The following is a 19,400-nucleotide window of genomic DNA, read 5'->3' on the forward strand; positions in this document are numbered from 1 at the left end:
AGTAGCGTGTATGTACCCTACGTGCAGCGGACGTTTATGCACAGACACTCATGGACGTTATCGTACGTGTACACCCATGTGTCAGGTAGGTGCCTTTCTACGATGCTAGCACAAGCTCGAGATTGGAATTTTCCTTTTCTTCGTTCTCCGTTTCGACATTTTCCACGGACCGTCTAAATTCGCAGGCATGGTTCGCACGTATGTTGTTCTTGAAAGGATACAGTGACGCGAAGGATTAAGGAGAACGAGGCAGAGAAGAAGCAAGGACGTAGGGGTAAATCACGATGCGAGGATGAGGGACGAGGAACAGGGAGAGAAAGGGAAGTTTGTCCCGGGTCCGCCATGCGGAAACCTATCTCAGCCTGGTACTCCACGAGTCCGCGGTAACTAACCGTCAGCCCGGGAAAATTCTCCCTTTTATAGTCGCGCCTTTTGGACTTGCCATTCTCCACCCCCGACAACCAGCCGCCACTGCAACCCTTACCACTTTCATTTGCGACTGTTCTTTCGCCGCTTTATGCATGCTGTCGATAATTCCGCGCGATATCACCACGGCATCGAGTAAGATGCCATTTGTGATCGGGTAAAGAAGAAGTTGCTGTTCGTTGCGTAGGTGATTTACAAATTGTTATGGTATTCTATGAGGTGTTATCCTAGAACAAGGTTCTCTGATTTATATAAGATTGCAGAGATAATAGGGTTGTTTGATTTATGATCTAGCAGATAGGGGATGAAAAACTTAGGTTTTCGTTAAAGAAATCTATGGCTACTTTTAGACAATAATATTGCTATATGAAAGAAATTTTTGCGGTCAATTAGCTTATTAAAGTATTACAAACAGATAATACCTTTGTTACATCATTATGTTGATAACGTATGAATTTACGAAATTAATTGCATGGTAATTTATACAAATGTAACTAACACCGGGCACTAATTGATAATGATTCTCTTTGATGAACGAATACGCGTTAAATTTGTTTACAAAGTCGTCCTCGTTGTCGCTGTGAGCCCAAATTTTCAACGATAAAACGACACAGTAATTACACGAAAACGTATTGGAGCTTTATATTTCCACTGATTATATCATATAATCGTCACGAATAGCACGTTAAATTTTCCAAGAGAGTGTTACGTTGTTAATTTTCGTTAATGAACAAAATTATCGTTAAAGCAGATTGTGGTTTTAATAGCGAATTATAGTCGAAATTTTGCGCAGTATAATATTTACGAACTATTCGAGAACGAGTGCTTGACGTGACGAAAAGCGAGCCTAGGGACTTCACTGTACACGTCTTTATAAATTTTACGTTAGCTGTAATTGAAGTGAATTGCATTGTATATTAATTTAATAGGAAAATTATGAAAACGAAGCGCGCTAGAAGCATTGTTTCCTCGTTGAAAGCAACCACTTTCGATTATTTATACGTTCTAATTCACGTAATTCACGACTGAGAATGGTCCCCTTTTTATCGCGTTTACAATCCGATTTTCCATTCTTGTTCGTTCTGTTGCGTTTTCTTGTTTTGCATAAATTAATTTAATTAATCCTCGAAACATTATAATCACGTAACTTTTAGAGCATAATATCTCAATCTTCGTTACAAATATTAAGTGTTTAAACAATGAAATATTTAGCTAAATTACGTACGGTATTCGAGTCCTTAACATCGACAAAAAGTTAGTGGTTACGAAGAAAAGTAGTAGCCTTTGATCAATTCGGGTTTACGAGAATCTACGCAAAGAAACTCGATACCCCTGAGTCGCGAATTTCACAAGGAAATGGTAGTATCGAAGCCATCCGATTCGTGGGTCAGAAGGTCGGATTTCATAGGTCTTTTGATTTTCGCTCACCTGTATCCTGTCTTCGGGCAAATCGGTTCGAAGGCTGAGCATCTCGCGAGCATACACGTCAGGATAATGGGCTTCCTTGAAGGCTGCCTCCAGCTCCTCCAGCTGCTGTGACGTGAAGATCGTCCTGGAGCAACAACCGTATGAACCTAGTTATATGCCATTACAGCTTTTCCCTTAAAGCTAGCCTACACTCGAAAGAAAAAAGCCACGCAGAAAATGAAACACTGATTTCGTAAGTGAAAATAGATCTAGAAAAAGTTGATCGTTCGAATAATATTGAAAAACAATTTCATCGGTTGATGCAGCCAAAGCAAGATTAAATTCTATACATTTTGGTGAAACAAATTTCGAACAAATCAATCAGCGTAAATCTATCTTTAATCTGCCCCTACAGAATTTAAAATAGATTTCATAAATTTTACAATAAAACATTCGAGCCGTGAGAAATTTTAATTTGTCTACGTTCAATTTACGAATATAATAATTCTTCATTCACCTGTTCGACCAGTTTTCCACATCAATTTTTAATCTTTTCTGTCGATAATACGCAAATACATATCTTATGTGATGTAACGTTTCAATGGAATCGATTTCTAGCGACAAATATATCTTTTAACGATCAATTTAAGTCTGAATTCGTTCATCGTGGTATACAATTATTGCGAAACGGTGATTGCATTCGGGTTGTCTGTCACTTCAAAATAGCTGAAAACTCATTATCGGGGGTGGGACTCGTCGATTACACGATGAAAAGTCTAAAATGATATATTCGTTTGGAATAAATTTATCATTATCGCCGAATGAAAATCACTGAAACGCGATCGATTGTCTCGCAGACCCGCGGATAACCAAGCGAAAATGCGGAAGAATAGCTCTCAGCGTTGCGTCGAAAATTTTGCCAGTGGTTATTAATTATTCACACGTATTTCTATCACGCTGATTTCACGTTGCGTTCCAATCAAAATTTTTACAGAGTGCGCCGGACAAAATTAATGGCGACAATAAAGTTACGAAAAATGGCGAAAAATTCGATGCAACACAAATGATAACTAAAAAATGTTCTCGACCAAAATTCGGGTGAGACACTCACCTATGACGGCGTTTCTTCTTCTTCTTTTTACTGAAACCAGAGAGACCGTCGACCGTGAAATCTTTCCCGGATTCTATATTGTGCCCGACACCTGTAACAAGATCATTAAATTTATTAAATTTCAACAAAATAAACGGATAATAGGTATGTACTAACTTTTCAAAGCTAACGATGTTGTAGTTAAGCGAACGTAGATTAAATAACCGTGCATAATTTATGGCATTTATAGCTGTATCTCCTTCCTTCAAAAAATCATCATTAACGCAGTCCAATAATCCATCGGATCTGAATTCTATCCGTGCGCGTACATCGAGGATCAAATTACCCATTATACCCGATTTGCCAATAAATCGAGACCACGTGTATTCATGCAAATTGTATCGAATGCGGGTTCTATTTGTCCACGCAATCCCTTCTTTGACTTTCCTTCGTTAACGATTAATCGTGATCAATGATAATACAATGAAAAACGTTTACTCTTTAACCCAGCTTTCGAGGATGAGCCAGGAGAATCGAATAGAAAAGAATGTCTCTTTCGGCAATTCAAAAAAGTCGGTTTGTCAGAGACATCAGCATAGATGGAAACAAGGAAGATGAGGGCTTCGCGCAACCTAAATTCGCGTAACATTTTTATCCGTTTTCATGTTCCAATTTTACCCTTTGAAGCATCGACACGCAACTAAGAAGCACGTAATGCGATTCTATTTTTCCATTTATCGTTCATCCCTTTGTCCAGCACTCGCAGAGCGTCGCATTTAAAGCATTATCCACTCGATCCGAACAAAAAAGAAACGCAATTAACGGGGACGAGGTATACATGCGTGTTTCGATCGGAAAAACTCGTGGAGATCGGAACGTAATTTCCATGCGCGATATCGACTGTCGCAGCGCGGACTTGACACTCGATATTCCGGCAAAATACCTGGTAAATTTATTACCGATAACAGAATTTCGAACAGTTCGATGGAACAACCTCTGGCGGGGCGGAAAAAATTGACGTCGAAAAAAAAAAAAAAAAAATATAGGAGTGTCGGGGGAAAAAATATCGGGAGAGCCTGTTGTCCAGCTGGTCGTAGTACCGGGATTTTCATCTCAAAAATCCAGGTTCTCCAATTAGGGAGGGTGCTGCTAACGGCGCGTGCGTGTGCATGTCAACGATATAAAGAAAGGAAAAAAACATTTCTCCGACCTTTTCTTTTTCCTTTTTCATTTAAATATATACTGCTCGTGACTCGACAGCTCGTGTATGCTTTCCAAGGTAAATGGCAATTTTCTACGTACAAGAGAAGCAGGAAATTAGAAAGGTTCGTCGAGATGGCAAACGGATAGGACCCATGGCCCGAAAATAATTATCAATTATAAATTAATTTCGAATTAATGAGCGAAAACCGGCTTCGTGGCGCGCGCGCCGCTCCACAATGAATCCCTCTCCCCGGGGCTAACTCGTTACTACAGTTGTTGCTGCTGCTGCCAGCCGTTGGTGACGCTACTACCGGCAGCTAATTAACTATTAATTAAGAACTTAATTCCAATTATATGTGTTCTTCGACTAATTGGATCCACGAAACACATTGCTAACGTCACATGGTTACATGGATACGATTACTACGGCTATCTTCATATTTCTTCCTATGGAATTATTTCCATCGAAGTTTTCACAGTTCACATTAGTAGCAACGCATTTGCAATATCGTGTGCGATAGTTTTATCGCAAGCGAAATAATAAGAATCGCGTGAAAGAACAAAGATGACACGATCTTAAATGTGTACGAGCGTGAGTTCTAAAAAACTCGTGTTTTGTCTCGTTGTGTCGCTTGCGAATGGATAGGTAAACGAGTGCTCTTTGATATCGCTTCGAAAAGTCTTCTCTTTCTTTACTTTTCGTCGATATTTCATTGCTGACTTAATCTAGCCTGAAAATGTATGATTGAAGTTAACACTGAGAATCGCGTTGGATAAGTTGTTACGGATGTCGCGAAATTAAAGTTCTTTAGTTTTGTGAAAAAGGAAGCATAACCAAAGCTAGTTTTCCAAATGTGTTAGCACCGAGAAAGCCACGAAAGCTTGGAAAAGAGAAGGCGAGAAAGGAATTTCGACGAAGTTTGAGTAAAACAGTTTCATGAACGCGACCGACATAGAACACATGGTATGCGAAAATAGCGAAGGCGGCTTTTAAAATGTATTGTTAATCCTTCCTTTCTGTGCTGGCGTCTGTATTCTGCTCTCTTGCTTTCGTCCGCGTTGCACTTCGTCGCTTTTTCAAAACGCTTCTCCAAAGTCAAACGAATAGCTTTATAATCATTGACGAAGTTTTCGCTTAAAAGAAAAAAGAAAAAAAAGAAAAAAAGAGAACGTCAGGAATGAAAAGCGTATCGTTTTTTACTCTAAACTGTATTGTGCGACGTTTACAACGTCGTTCCTTCCAATAGATTTTTGTTTCACTTGGTTAGGGATCACCTAATTATCCGAGAAAATTATATTAATTCGATATACCTTGTTAAAACTATCGAGTTTTCAACTATTCTTCGGTTTGTAGTTACTTAACGAAAACTATCGCCAATGTTACTCTCATCTCGGCACGGTCGATAAGAAGGAAAGTATTCCTGCTGTGTCGTCACGAAGACGAAGAACTTAATGAGGAAGCGTCGGGCGCATTCAGTGGATTCAAGCAAATTTCTTGCATGCCGGCTTAATTTTATCCAACATTTCTTCCTTGCCCATACACGCGCCTCTCTATACCATCCAGCAGCGTCTTTTCTGAGCCGAGCGTCAAATAAATTTTGCTCTATTTATTCTATCAATCTTGTAAAAAGACTTGGACTCGTAGCATAACTACCAGCTTCGGGCAGAATCACTTTCATTAAAGCGAAAGGATAATTAAAATAACATGGTAAGCATAACAACCGAAGAGTGATCACTATTTCGTTCATCGAGTTTCAAGAAAGAACGTAAAAAATATTTTTCCTATCTTTACAGACCACTGATTGCAATATTTTCCACGAACAACGCGAATGAGTTTGCATGCACGCATATGCAAAAAATGAAGGAGTCGAATGGAAAATAAATATTTAAGGCTCGACTGTGCACAGCTTAAGACACCGCGCATGGAGCTCGCGCGATGCATTGTTTCACAAGATTGTAGAGAGGCCTCTTTACGCCACCCCGGCACAGCGTTGCTTCCTGCTGCCGGCTTTTTAAGTATGCTTATTTACCGCAAGCCGTCGAATCAATCGCTTTGCACGTCAGAGGACGTAGACGCAAGTGGATGCTAATAACCTGAAGAAAATGGTGTTGCTATATGTACTGCATCGCAACTAATGGAAAATATCATAGGTACGAATTGCCGTGTATCTTTTCATATTATTCTTACGATAAATTGCAATTATTATTTTGTACGGACTAGCTGACGCAAATAAAATAGCATCGTAGGCTTGAAGTTTATTCGTATTTTCTTTCCAAGCGTATCCTACAAGGTTAAGCGAGAAAAAAGGAACAAATCCAGACAAAATTCTTCCTCTTTGTACGAAGAAGTCGAACGATATTTTAGATCTGCGGCTCGAGACGCAGCACTGCATCTCCTAACTAGATCGTCTCGCACAATCGTGGTAAAGAAATATCGAACGACGACGTATTCTCGTATTCTCGCGTGAGAATGATCGATATTAAACACGGCAGGAAGCGTCAGGATGGCTAAGTAGGAGGCTGTAACCAAATCGATTAATCAAATCCAGTTAGCTATTACGGGACCAGCGGGACACGTTTGCCCTCTACCCTGATATATTCCCGGCTTCCCAGCGACCGATGCTTCTCTCTCCTCTAATTTGTCCTGGATCTAATCCGTTCGTAGTGCCCTCGAATATCGTGGGATGTCGCGACCTCCCTCGGGAACTACGCTAGGGAGACACCGTGTTTGCGCATACAGCCACTTCAGAAGCAATTGTTTTTAATCTTCTCGATGAGAGAACTCGCAAGATTACGCTTGCTCGTATACGTCGTCGTTCCAACAAATTGACCGTCACTCTGAAACGTTTTATTGGATTTAATATGACATTGGACAAGGTCGATCGAACGACTGAATTTGAGTGTGAGTTTTGCAGAAAACAGATAGCGTCTGTAGACTATGTTCTCTCGCAATTATTAATAACTGAATATTTTAGGCGCAAGTTTCAGAATGTCGAGCATTCCTTTGAAATTTGCAACTCAAAGTCTTTTTCCAAACTTTCCTCATTTTCTGTAGTAAAGTATATCAATTTCAAAGTTGCAGTCTGCGACCAAAGCATACATCAAACAGGCCGCGACTTGGAGAGTCAGCAGCCAGAAACTTCAACCCCCTTCTTTCGTTCCTCCCAACGTCCTGCTCGCGATTACGAACAGCGGAACACAATCATCCAGGAAAGTATCTTCCTCAACTGCTGTCAGGAGCACCGATAAAAGGAAGAAATCCAGCAACTTCAGAGAAAACTTTGCGGTCTACTCGGCCAGGAGCACAGACTTTGTGCACACAGAGGCAGCCGGAGAGGCAGCTCTCGAAACACCCTCTCGCGTGAAAACAGTGGTAGTTTCCTGGCTAAATATATTCACGCCATGCGTACGTACACGCTGAGACCAGGCAGTGTTATTTCGCGCACTCACACAACCAACTCTTGGCGATTACACGAAGATTCCATCGCACATCCCCACACGTTTACGGTGGTTGACGCGAATGTACGTGTGCGTGTGTTCCGAGTAGCTGAGAAAATGTGCGTGTGTATGCATTGGCTCGTGGAGCATCGCGGAGAGGGTGGCGAGAGACGGTGGCGATACTTGGTGGTGGTGGTGGTTGCGAGTTCCTAAGCGAGGGTGTGCGCGGCGCTGTCGGGTTTCAGGGTGGTTACAGGGTGGTTGCCATCGGTGTGTGTCGGTGGCAAGCCGGTTACCAGGCAACCGGCAATAAAGGAGCGTGGATAGCCAATGGCGGCCCTCAATACACCCCTTCGTCTAACACGGCTTGTTTTCCGTGCTTAAGAGCGAGACAGAAGGAGCTTTTGCTTTAGTAGCTGTTAAGACCTTAAACCCGTGGCCTTGCTTGGCTGGCTTGCGCCAGACTGCTCGTATCTAATAGAACCTCTTAGAAACCGACGGCCTGTGTTTCTTCGATAATTGATATTCTAATCCTGCCTGATGCTGCCTCTTATCGTCACTGATCGAACCCCATGAAATTGCGTTTAACGTTTCATAGACGGGCAACGGCGTCCATTCATCGATATACTTTTCTTTCGTTTCCGTTAAGTGGACGGTACGAGGCGATACTCTTTTTCTTTGGTTATAGTAGGTAACGATATCAGTGTTCCAAAGAAGAAAGTCACTCATCTCGTCATTATCAGAATAAGAAGCAGAAAATACTAATGCATTTTTGTACAAATTTTCGCACGCGTTCAATCGCATAATTTTCTCCATCTACTTTGTTTTACGTTTTCAATAGGATCAACATCTGCCCTTTGGACTCGCCATTCGTTGAAATTGCATCCAACTGGACACTGGACAGAAGACTCGATCCGGTGAAAACCGGTCGAGAGAAAGGGAGGCTGCCGAACGACGAGTTTACATCGAGCAAATGGAAACGCGCGAAGTGTTACGAGACGGAGGGTGGGTCAGAAACGTCGTCACGTTGTTACACAGTGGCCCGTGTGTGCGCTATCCCATGGGAAGAGCGAAGGTAGCACGTAGCACACCCCTGGGACGTCTTCAGTCGTCACTTGTCCGTATTAAACCAGGGTACTAATCTCGAAATTTAATTTGAAAATCTTTTCATAGCATCGTCGTTCATCCCTTCTTCTTGTCCATCTTTCTCCAGCTTTCCCTTCCGCATGTTCGCTATGCACCGCGAAGTCGTTTTAAACCCAGAGAATTACCCGGTCTTTTGTGCGTCGTAATTGAAAATTCGTTTCCGCCCCTTTTCGCGGCTCGGAGAACGGATAAATGCCCTTTCGTGGATTCATCGAGAGAAATTACCTCGTCGCCGTGTGAATGAGACGACCCGTCGTCTTCTTGTCGTCTTCTTCTTGGTCCCGTTCCGCGAGACGCCCGATTTCCTCGTTTCGGCCTGGCTGCCATTTTATAAACGAAACTACGTAAATACGAGACGAGCTAGTGAAAGCAGCCGGATGATTAACGAAACAAATGCTAGTTTCCTCGCCGTTTTCGTGCTGGTATCGCAAACATCGTCAGGAAAAATTGAACCTGTCCCGTGACAATGGATAATTAAAAACTCATGGAGTATCTCGTTATCGAACAACAGACTGTTATCAAGAAAGTAATTATGTACTGTCTTAAATATCATTAAAGAAATGCTACTAATTAATAAATTGTCCTTTGAAAGTTTATTCATAAGGTGCAATCATTTGTTAGTCATTCGTAATTCAGGATGTGAAATCGCGTGGTAATCCCATCCGATATTACGAGTCAATTTGATACGTCACCCTTCACTTTGCTCTACCTATTATTCCCAGGAATCAGCGCGTGAAAGATAAAGATAATAAGGTCTATTCGTACAATTATTACAAATTTTTAAAGCATCACAAAATACGCAGTGGTAATTTTATCACTGGCGAATAACGAGAACGATTATAAATAATAATAAAATTAATATAGAAATTTCAAAATGACTCCGTCACTGATTTCTCTATCGATAGTAAGATTTATTTCTATGAAAATAAAGAATCAGCTAAGTAATGACAACTGAGGCCAACGGAATCCAAGGAAAGTCATCGCTTTTACATTTGTGGAACCTACACATACCCTCTCGGACACAGAGTGCGAAATACCGACGCAACATGAAAAATGCATCAGATAGAGAATTATTTATCGAGCGCGTGAAACATGTAACGTAGTCGTTTACATAACCGAAAGGGCGAATGGAGCGTATCCGAGTGCAGTCGATGCTGGGATACATCCCTCGGGATGTTTCGGTAGATTAGGGACCCTCAACGCTAGGTAGTTTTGCTGCACCATGTAACACGCTGTAAAACACTTGTAACAGACCGACAGTAGCTTAGGGTAAGCTGCTAATGCTTTCACGATGTTTTCGGGGTCGAATTAATTTGACCGGTTCGATCGCGCGCCCTCTAGAGACTTCAACTCGATTCGCCTCGTGCGTTTTGTCTCTCTTCGCATTTTTTCAATCTTCCTTTATTTTTTCAACGCGCTTGAATTAGAATTCCGTAATAGAAAGAAAAAATGGTTGTCCGAGAAGCATTGGTAACAGATTCAAATTGCAGGGTTGCATAGTCGAGAAAGATGGGCGCTGTAATTATTTTAGATACAGCGTTCGAGACCGACAATGGTAACGAAGACGTATAATTAACGTTCAGGAGGTGACACGGAGGGAGATGAGTTTTCTTTTAAGCAGCAGGAATTACGTTGTTTCTCGAGCCACCGATTCGCGCATCCAGCGTGCATAATACAGCAGTAATTAAGTTCTCGGGTAAAACTAGTTCCCGACAGGTTATTTCATGAAAACTCGACGGTTTAATCACGGTTACTGCGAAACGCGTTTCATCGATCCCGGACCTCACAATCAGGAGACCGTGGCCCCCTTGAATGGCGATAATTAATGAATAGGACGCGGCCGAAGAAAAAAAAAAAAAAAGAAACGAGAAAAAAATAGAATAACGAATTCGTGGGCGTACTTCTTGGAAGCGCTTCTCGACTCTTTTACTCTCATCTACCCCACGCGGTTCCTCCGTTTCTTTTTCTTCCAAGGGCTTCACACCTCGTGGTCAGAAACGTGTTTTCACGAGCGTCTCGTACCATTCTCCGTAACCCGCGGTGGCCATGCTCGAAATTCGACCCTCTACGAATGGTGTGAATATTATGATGGCCACGCATTCAGGTGCCAGCTAGAGACAATGGGTAAAGTGTTGATTGCCCGAAAACAACGCGTTTTTTTTACCTACACGAACGTACTTTGTTCTACGCTGTTCGTGAGCAACTAGTCTTCCGTCGTAGAATGTTCAAGGTCTTCTTGTTCGTCCACCGAGCAGAAAGTGGTCTTTTCTATCGATTCCACAAAACTACCTAGTTTCGTGTGCACGTCGTAGTTTCCTGTTCATAATTAAATCGAACCGAGTTAATAGTCTTAAAACGGAAAACTGAAACTAGCAAGCTGGATGTGAACGTTGAAGTAGAGAGTGCGTGGTCCATTCACGCGTCCAATTAATACTGAAATTGCTGCTATCAAGCAGCGCATTAGGCACTTTCGTGTGATTAACGCGAGTGTTTCGCGCAGAGCTTTCAAAGTCGCGGGCAGAAAAGCCTCGAATCCGGTGAAAGGAAAGTAGTAGCGGGCGGCAAACAAGAGAGATGAGTCACGCAATTTCACCGAGGATGCTCTCGCGCTTGGCTCTCTCACTGTCTACAGCCCGCCTTCACAAAATTACATTAAATACTTAACGCATACACGACCCTCTTCCGTCGTGTGCTCGGACGGTACACGAAACGCATAATTACGAGTCCTCGCAGGAAATTCAAGAGGGTTACAGAGAAGGTGTGCACGGATGTTACCGCCCCGACGCGGCAGGACGTGGTTTTTAGCGAATCGTCTCCCGGAAAACGAGGGAAGCTCTCGGGACGAACACCAACGACCGAGAGGCCGGCGACGCCTTGGCAATTCCCGAAATAAATTCGCTTCTAGCACGTGTGCGATGCAACTTTGTGTCACAGCAACCCTTACGTAATATACGAGAACAGTAAAGAAGGAGCTTCGGGGAATAGATGAACAGAAACATTTGACTAGCGAGAGATACGACACACACGCTGCTAGTCGAAGGGTTAAAAGAGAGACAGGACGATTGGAGCAGGGAAACGGTAGAAGAGCGCGCACGTGAGAAAGATGGAGGGAGGAGAGGAATAAAGAGGGAGGGTGGGTGCACCCCATTCTAGCTACCCCTTTCGACTGGGCAGTGCCGGCATAAGTCAGGAATTCCTGGCACGCGGTATATTGCGCGGGGGTGGAGGCCCGGCGGTTATAAGCTATAGTCTCCGGCGTGGCATGGCATGCACAGCCATTTACTTCATTATGTCATTAAGCTTAATGGCCCTGGCCCTAACACGGTTCTAGACTATAGCCACTTCTACAGTTCGTCCCCATTAACTCCTCTCTCGTGCTCTCGCTAGCTAGTCCCCCACCGCCACCTCCTGTCCACCCACCATTGGTGTACTCTTGTCTGCTAGCATTCTCGTGAACCAGCCCGGGCTTACAATGAGCATCGACTTTACGCCGATGACCGGCTGAAATTGCTGGCGGCGTCGTGGAAAATTTCCCGAAGCTGGCCCAACCCAGACGTATGCGAACGTCGATACTGTACTATGCCGTTGTTTCCGCGTTACTTTCACGAACAACGATGTCCAAGGAAAACAAAGGACATTTTGGTAGACGCGCGAGAAACTCTTGTCGCGTTGTGTCGCACAGGTTCCAGCGAATAATGATAAATTCTTTCCTAGCACAGCACCAACAAACTATCCTCGAGTCGGGAAAAATGTGTACAAATTAATTCGACCCTCTCCAGCCGCGACTATTAGCGCGTTATAAAACCCCGAAACGCTCACGACGAAGCCACAAGCGGTAGCTTTTAATTAGAGAATCGCGAAAGAATCCCAGACACGATGGGACAAAACTCACTCGTTAACGGAGAACGCGCCAACTAAGTGGCCGGATCTGGTGAATAATTGTTCGCCTGAAAACTGCCTACAATCGCATCCATTCTAAAGGCAAGGGATCGAGATCGACGTCATGCGGAATACTCGTTCGCGACTCGCGCAGCCGCTCTAAATCTAGCCGCGCGTCCTACTAGGTTTCATTTCAGCACGCGGGCGAGCACCCGCCGGTCCGGAAACAGTAGATTTTATGCTGATGATCGGGCGAAATTGTCGGCTACATTGCGTAAAATTTATGATATTCATAAGAGTCGCGCGATCATGTACGTGGCAGTGGCACGAAGCGAGCTTTCAGCCAACCCCTTCCAAATCCGTGCTCGATGGAGACGCGAGGGTCGCAAACTTGTTACAGCACTGCTTGGGGTTCTAATAATTGGAGAGCGCCAAGCCAACGTTCCACCACTCCTGGACAAAAATATTACTTATCGAGGCACGATGCGTGTTTCGCTACAACCATTTCGATCAATTTTTATCAGGCCCAGAAATTTTAAAATAATTCTTCCTCCTCGTTTTTAGTTTACGTGCAAGCGCATACATAATAGTAAATGCATAACTGTGAATTGTAATTAAATCAGTTTTAATAATTCGCATAATTTTCTGTTTAAAAACAGGTAAGAGAGAGAGAGAAAGAGAGAGAGAGAAAGAGAAAGAGAGAGAGAGAAAGAGAGAGAGAGAAAGAGAGAGAGAAAGAGAGAGGGTAAAGGAGGCTGTCGTTCGAATCAATTTAGTGACACGAATTAACAATGCCGTGCAAGCACCCTTTGAAAATAGAGCGACTAAACATCAGGAATTAAATGAAAAGCGGAGCTACAGCTTGAAATTGTTCCACGAGTGAATGATTTCATAATTATTCTCCGAGTGGCGGGCTATGCTCGATTCAATAATACCGGCAATGCGATACGCTCAATGGCGCAATTAATCGTTCCATGGCTACAGACTTCACAGATCTTCAATAGCGAGTCACATTTCACGTTTGTGTGTCGACCGTTGCCTGTAAATCGTCCAACTTCTTGTCATCCGACGATCAATCGTAATCGCATTAATAGACTAGCGACTTTGATTTTGAAAAGTTTCCGCAATGACTCCTGGGAATCTCTTTTAATTGGATCACGAGCAACGAACAGTCAACGAAACACATGTAACGTCTCAGGGAAGTGTTGACTGGCGACTGTTTTCGAAGTAACATAATATTTTTGCAGCCGAACTACATATTTTGTTCCTTGGCGCCAGACAAACCTACGTCCACACATGTCGAACTAAATTTAGTTCCTGAACTAAGAAGACTTTGCCCTATCTTCACAGTCACCGTAGAACTATCTTTTTCCCCTTACCATGTTTGCTTTATCAAGTGGTTGGAATATCGCTGTAGTCAATTTCGTTTATTACGAGGTAAACGTTCAACGCCTTAGCAAAGATACAAAATAGGAAACAAAAGTTAGATGAAAGATGAACAGGTCGAGACGCTTGGAGGGTATGCAAATTAAAAAATTTAACCTTCGGAACGGTATATGGCGCGAAGTTTGAATTGGTAAATGGAGGCATTATTTGAAGTTGACTAATCTTGACAAAGGACGTCAACGAAGGAAGGGACCAGGTAACTTAACGATCGGTCGGACAAACTCCTCAGCGTCTCGTTCACTCCCCTCAAGGTCGACGAGAAGAGTCTAATTGTCCCTTCCAGAAGAGAGACTTGGCAAGCTTTCAAATTTCTTTGCTTATAAATTCATAAGGACTCCGGAAAATACACCTCCTCGAAGGAAATTTATTGAAATTAGTGCAATTAGCGGATTCCGGTGGATCCACTGACGAAAGAACGCGACGCGGCTAAGATGGCTCGTGATATCGATTTGCGCATCGATTACAACAACGATGCAAGTGGAATCGAACGCTTATATTATGACGCACTCTGCACCACCATCGAGTAATGTACGATACAGCGATGGTGTCTTTCTTTAATTGAAGGAACGCGTCAACCCGCTGGCAAGACTCGTAAAGCTGTCTTTCAAACGTAGAACCATAAGAAATTTAATCCAGAAGAGCTCTCACATCCTCAACACCCCGTTTTAAACAGCCACCATTGTCTTTCTCACTTCAACCGACCCATCGACGCCGGTCGAAAGAAAGACGCACGTGTAACCCCATCGTGTCGGGTAATAAATTCGTGCGAGAATCCTACACAGTTCCGTGTTACTTGGCATTAGTTCTTATCCGTTCTCTGCATCTCTGTCTACCTCTTTTTCCCTCTACCGAACTTTCATCCCTTCCACGGCAGAGGCTCGCCCTCTTCCGCTCAATGGAACGCGCCCATCGTGGAAAATCGCACCGGTGAAAAGGTGTGAATCTCCGGCCCTCGAAAAAGGACGACAATGCCCGTGTTGGCGTGGCACAATGAGCCTCTAAACCCACAATGTAGCCACTGTATCTGTACGAACGGCAGCAAGAGGGCTTCTCCTCTCGCGCGCCACCCCCGCACACCCCAACCCTTTTTCATCGGCACAATCCTACCGCAAGGAGTCGAGGATGCCTGGATGTTCTCGAAAGCACATTTTTCAGCCGCATAATATTTATTCGTCCGCGGGTTGTATCGCTTTAAAGTGGTACCAGTGAAACCGAAGACTTTCTCGTGAATCGACAGAGAGACATAGACGGCTGTATGACGAAAAAGGGTTGAAATTTTGATCGTCACAGAGAAACGTTATGCTGCGCGATTGTCGTCAGTTTCTAACCACCACCACGCCCATTTCTGTCAAAATATTTCTGAAGTTACGAATCAACTTCCTACTTTCCCTCCTCGTACCTTCCCCATCACCGTGATACTCTATTCTTTTGGATACTCTATTCCTTTCTCTGTAGGAGTACATTCAGCTAGCATTGCCCTACGAAAGGGTTCGAAATTTTTATGTGCCAGCCTACCGAGCCTCGTACTCATGAAAATACACGAGTGTGTGAATCGGTGTGGCGAATTTCCGTATGCTCGTAGAGCGCACACGAGCACGCAGATCGTTGTTCATTGTATTGTGAAGCTCGCAGGACATGGCGTCCTGCTTTTTGTCGGAACCAGCTGAGTCAAAATGGCCTCCGGTCGATGACGTCACGATTTCACGTGCTCCACGCAATAGGTATACGCATCGATCCCGGCTACGTGTCGAGGTTCCAACCACTAGGTATGTACATTCGTACATACGTCGTGAATTCCTTCCTCGTTCTCTGTTCTGTTTCGTCGAGCCAAAAATTTTTTTCGTTACAAGAAAATTCTATCGGACTAAGACTGATCGCGAACGGAACGTCGCGAAGCTAATGACCTCTATTCAGAACGCGCTGTTAAAAGTGTGAGCGCTTCTGGCTCTCTCAAAGCCGCGGGAACTACTAAATTCACCACGCAAGAACGTGTAACGAGTTCCTATTAAAAATAAGCGTCCTTTCACCGGCTCAAAGTTTCGACGCCATTCAATCCGAAAGATGAATTTAACCGGTTATTAGAAAGGGTATCATTCTGCTCGGTCATAATTGCGTTCTGAATATATATAAGTAGCGCTAGAAAAATTCAAAGTATATAAAACGCTCTCGACCGGTGGGCTCCAAATGCGACATATTACTTCCTGTTGCAAATGAGCGAAGATATTCACATGACAGACTCGTTTGTCGATCAGAGGAAAGCTGGATACTGATTAGTCATATTTCCTATTCGTTCATTTGCGTGGCTACGAAAAATCTTGGCGACATACTTCGGATTCTACTTTTCTAAGAGAGAAAATATATGCATTCGTATCGAACGAGTACGGTAAGTCGATCCAAAGTGTCCTTTTACGGGTTTTAAAGCGAAATTCTTCTTCGGTATTATGCCCAGCTTCTAAGATTTTCCTTACGGGTGTACACCCGTTTCACGTTATTGCGGTGCTAATGAGCTCCAGCTAGTAATCAAAGCAAATGTTTCATGACACGAGTGAAAACCGTTTGAAGGCTTTTCCTTTATGTCGTTTGGCCTTCGTCGCGCGACTCGCTCACCTCTATTTTTGTCCTCGCTCCTAAACTTCGTTTCACGTAAACGCCATCATCGTGCACGCTCGTTGATCGCGCGCGATCGAAGGAAACCCGTTTTTTCTTCTTTTTTCATTTTTCTTCTTCCTACTTTTTTTTTCTTCGTTTTAACCGGCAGAATATTTTAAGTAAATTATATTTTCGCAAATCAGTATGTTATCTGGTGGCGTGTGTTTGATTACAATTCATTCCCCATGTTTACCCTGCAGCCGGTGGTACAGGTTCGTGCAGACAAACCGCTGCTCCAGGCACTGACTGTTACTAATTAAGGGCGGTTTCAGTACGCGTGTTAATTCTTAATTAATATCTTTGTTGCCTCCTCCGACGTGGCAGCCCTCGGCACCCATTTCTCGTTCGTTCTCTCATTTTCTCTCCCACTCCCTTCCCACTCCCTGTTTTTATCCTCCCTTTTTCTCTCATCTGCTTCTTCTCACCCGCAGCACCTCCGCTTTCTCACTTTTTTCTCTTCTTCGTTCTGGCTCTCCTCGTCTCTGCTCCACGTTCTTTTCCTCTTGCTTTCTCTCGCGTGTTCAACCCTCTTTCTTTGTCTGTTTTTAGCGACACCCCAGCCCTGCATCGTCCACCCACTTCTCTTCTGGAGTCTCTCGAATGAAAGGAGATGTATGGGAACACACGCGCATCTCGAGCCACTATGATAGGTACAATCGGTCACGAGTGACGAAAGGAAAAGCAAGAAAGGACTGCGGAGGAAGCGCGTTCCTCCGATTTACCGCTCGACTGTTTCAACCGGAGAATCTCTTTCGCGACGAATCGAGAAATCGTTGGTTAACCCCTTTGTCGCTTAACCCTCGCGATTCCTCTTTCTCTTTCCCTTTCCCTTTCTTCCTCCCTTCTCTTTTCGACACTTTCTCGCAAGCACCTAAATTGTTTTCTCGAGCTTCCTTTCGCTTCTTGAACGATGAGTGACAATTAATTACGAAACAGCCACACTCGTCTCGACGTTCCACTGTGGAAAAAGTAATCCTGCCAGTATATTCGGCCAAGAGTTCTGTCTTTCTCGAGCGACATCACGAGTTCTACCCCTGTTTCGATCCACGCTTGGAAAACTTTCTTCTTTTCGACCGAGGGATTTCACCGGCAAATACTCTTCAATCGTAATAGCCAGCGGGGACTTTCGAGATCTCGAATGAGCCTCGCGCGTACTATTTCGCGAACAGTCAACAACGTTCGGCTCCACATTGAACGGTAGTGCTCTTTGAAATCGAGCCCTTTACGACAAAAATATCTGCAAAGCCGCCGTGCCGACTCGAGCGGTTCTATTAATCAACCACCGGTTTCTTCTTGCTTCGGTGCACTTCGTTTTCCATCGAAGAAAAATATTCTTTACTTTCCCTTTGACCCTTCTTGTTCCCAACTTCGGCTTTCACCTTTTCTCTCGTGCGTATACCTTTTCCTTTTTACCTATTCTTTGCCTTTCTGCCGATATGCATTATTTAGCAATAAATCAGAAGGATCAATTACAACTTTATTTCTTCATCGTCGTGTTGAAGAAACGTTAAGTGGTTTATATTTTCCTACGACATCTGATTTATCTTCCTTTGCTTCTTTACCCATTTCCTCGTCAATTCTTACCGACAAGATTCAGAGTAATAACATAATATTTCCTTCATTCTCCGCATTTTCCTCAATTTGCTGCAAAATCCTGCTACCTCGCTGACAGCTAATCACTCGAGCGGCGAAATCATACCACGGAAAGTAAGATGATTGGATCGGACATCGGGAATATCTTGTGATGATGAATCTCTGAAGCATTCGGGGGCTCGATAGATTCTGACGACGCGACGGTAGAAACAGGGAGCTTCTTGATATTTGTACCGAGGCTGTAGACTTCGTTCATCCATTGTTCGTCTTGTCTTTTTCTTCGTCCATTTACGTGATGAATCCTCATTATTTTGCTACTAACTATCTGGCTACTTGTAATCGATAAGTCGATCCTACGAATGATAAGGGATCAGATCTTTTGCGATTTAATGGATCATATTGATTAATCTACTTTTGTTTTTCTATCCCTCGATATATCGCCGAGAGTCATCCTGCTGTAGGTTAATGCAATTTTTATAAAATACTGTACTGCACTTATTATTATAAAAAATTCATTACCCTTTCTCATGCCATAAGGACGTATCGCCGCAAAGAATAAAATTATAGCTTAAAGAAGCTAAAAGGATAGTATTTGAAATCTGTGATCAAATTCGAATTCTCAACATTTTGATTTACATCACTATGATTTCCAGTCTGCTTGCTGCGATTTTCAACCTTACTTTATTCGAGCATCGGTACTTGTGACAGAGAATTTCCTTCATTTTCAATATCTACGAATATTTAGAATTCAATTCCAGCTAACAAATCTATTTTGTCGTCTGTAGATAACTGAATTTGCTGGAAGTTGCAGGGCTGTACATTTCCGATATAATGTGCAACGGCACGCGGAAATACTGTTGCCCATACGGTTGATGGCTGCTCCTTTTTTTTTATCACAGCACTATCAATATATAATTGACATCGTGCTAGGTCGTAAACCGAAGCTGGTAGAAAAGTAGGTGGCATTCTAGCGGAAACTATACTCCACGTAAAGGCTCCCTTGCTCCATGTTTCGTCGCGTCTCCAATTTTCCAGCCGGCTTTTCTGAGCGTTGCTAGTACCACCCCGGGAGCCATGCCAGTCTCCTTTTGCTCCCAGAATCCTCCGGTATTTTCCTTTGCCG

At 43.4% G+C, this 19,400-nt stretch overlaps 1 protein-coding gene across 3 annotated transcripts in view; it reads right to left on the minus strand.

The window, feature by feature from the left end:
- Window positions 1–19,400, minus strand: part of LOC138183176 (visual system homeobox 2) — a 50,601-nt gene that overhangs the window by 17,415 nt on the left and 13,786 nt on the right. For 2 of the 3 annotated variants that reach the window (XM_069119789.1, XM_069119791.1), the window contains exons 3-4: window positions 2,945–3,035; window positions 1,855–1,984 (exon numbers count right to left, since the gene is read on the minus strand). In XM_069119789.1, coding sequence (XP_068975890.1) covers window positions 1,855–1,984; window positions 2,945–3,035 — 221 coding nt within the window. The remainder of the gene's footprint in view (window positions 1–1,854; window positions 1,985–2,944; window positions 3,036–19,400) is intronic. The other variant, XM_069119790.1, reaches the window with a different exon arrangement.

This window comes from Bombus flavifrons, chromosome 9 (assembly GCF_040668555.2).
Source record: "Bombus flavifrons isolate JBK064 chromosome 9, iyBomFlav1_principal, whole genome shotgun sequence".
NCBI lineage: Eukaryota > Metazoa > Arthropoda > Insecta > Hymenoptera > Apidae > Bombus > Bombus flavifrons.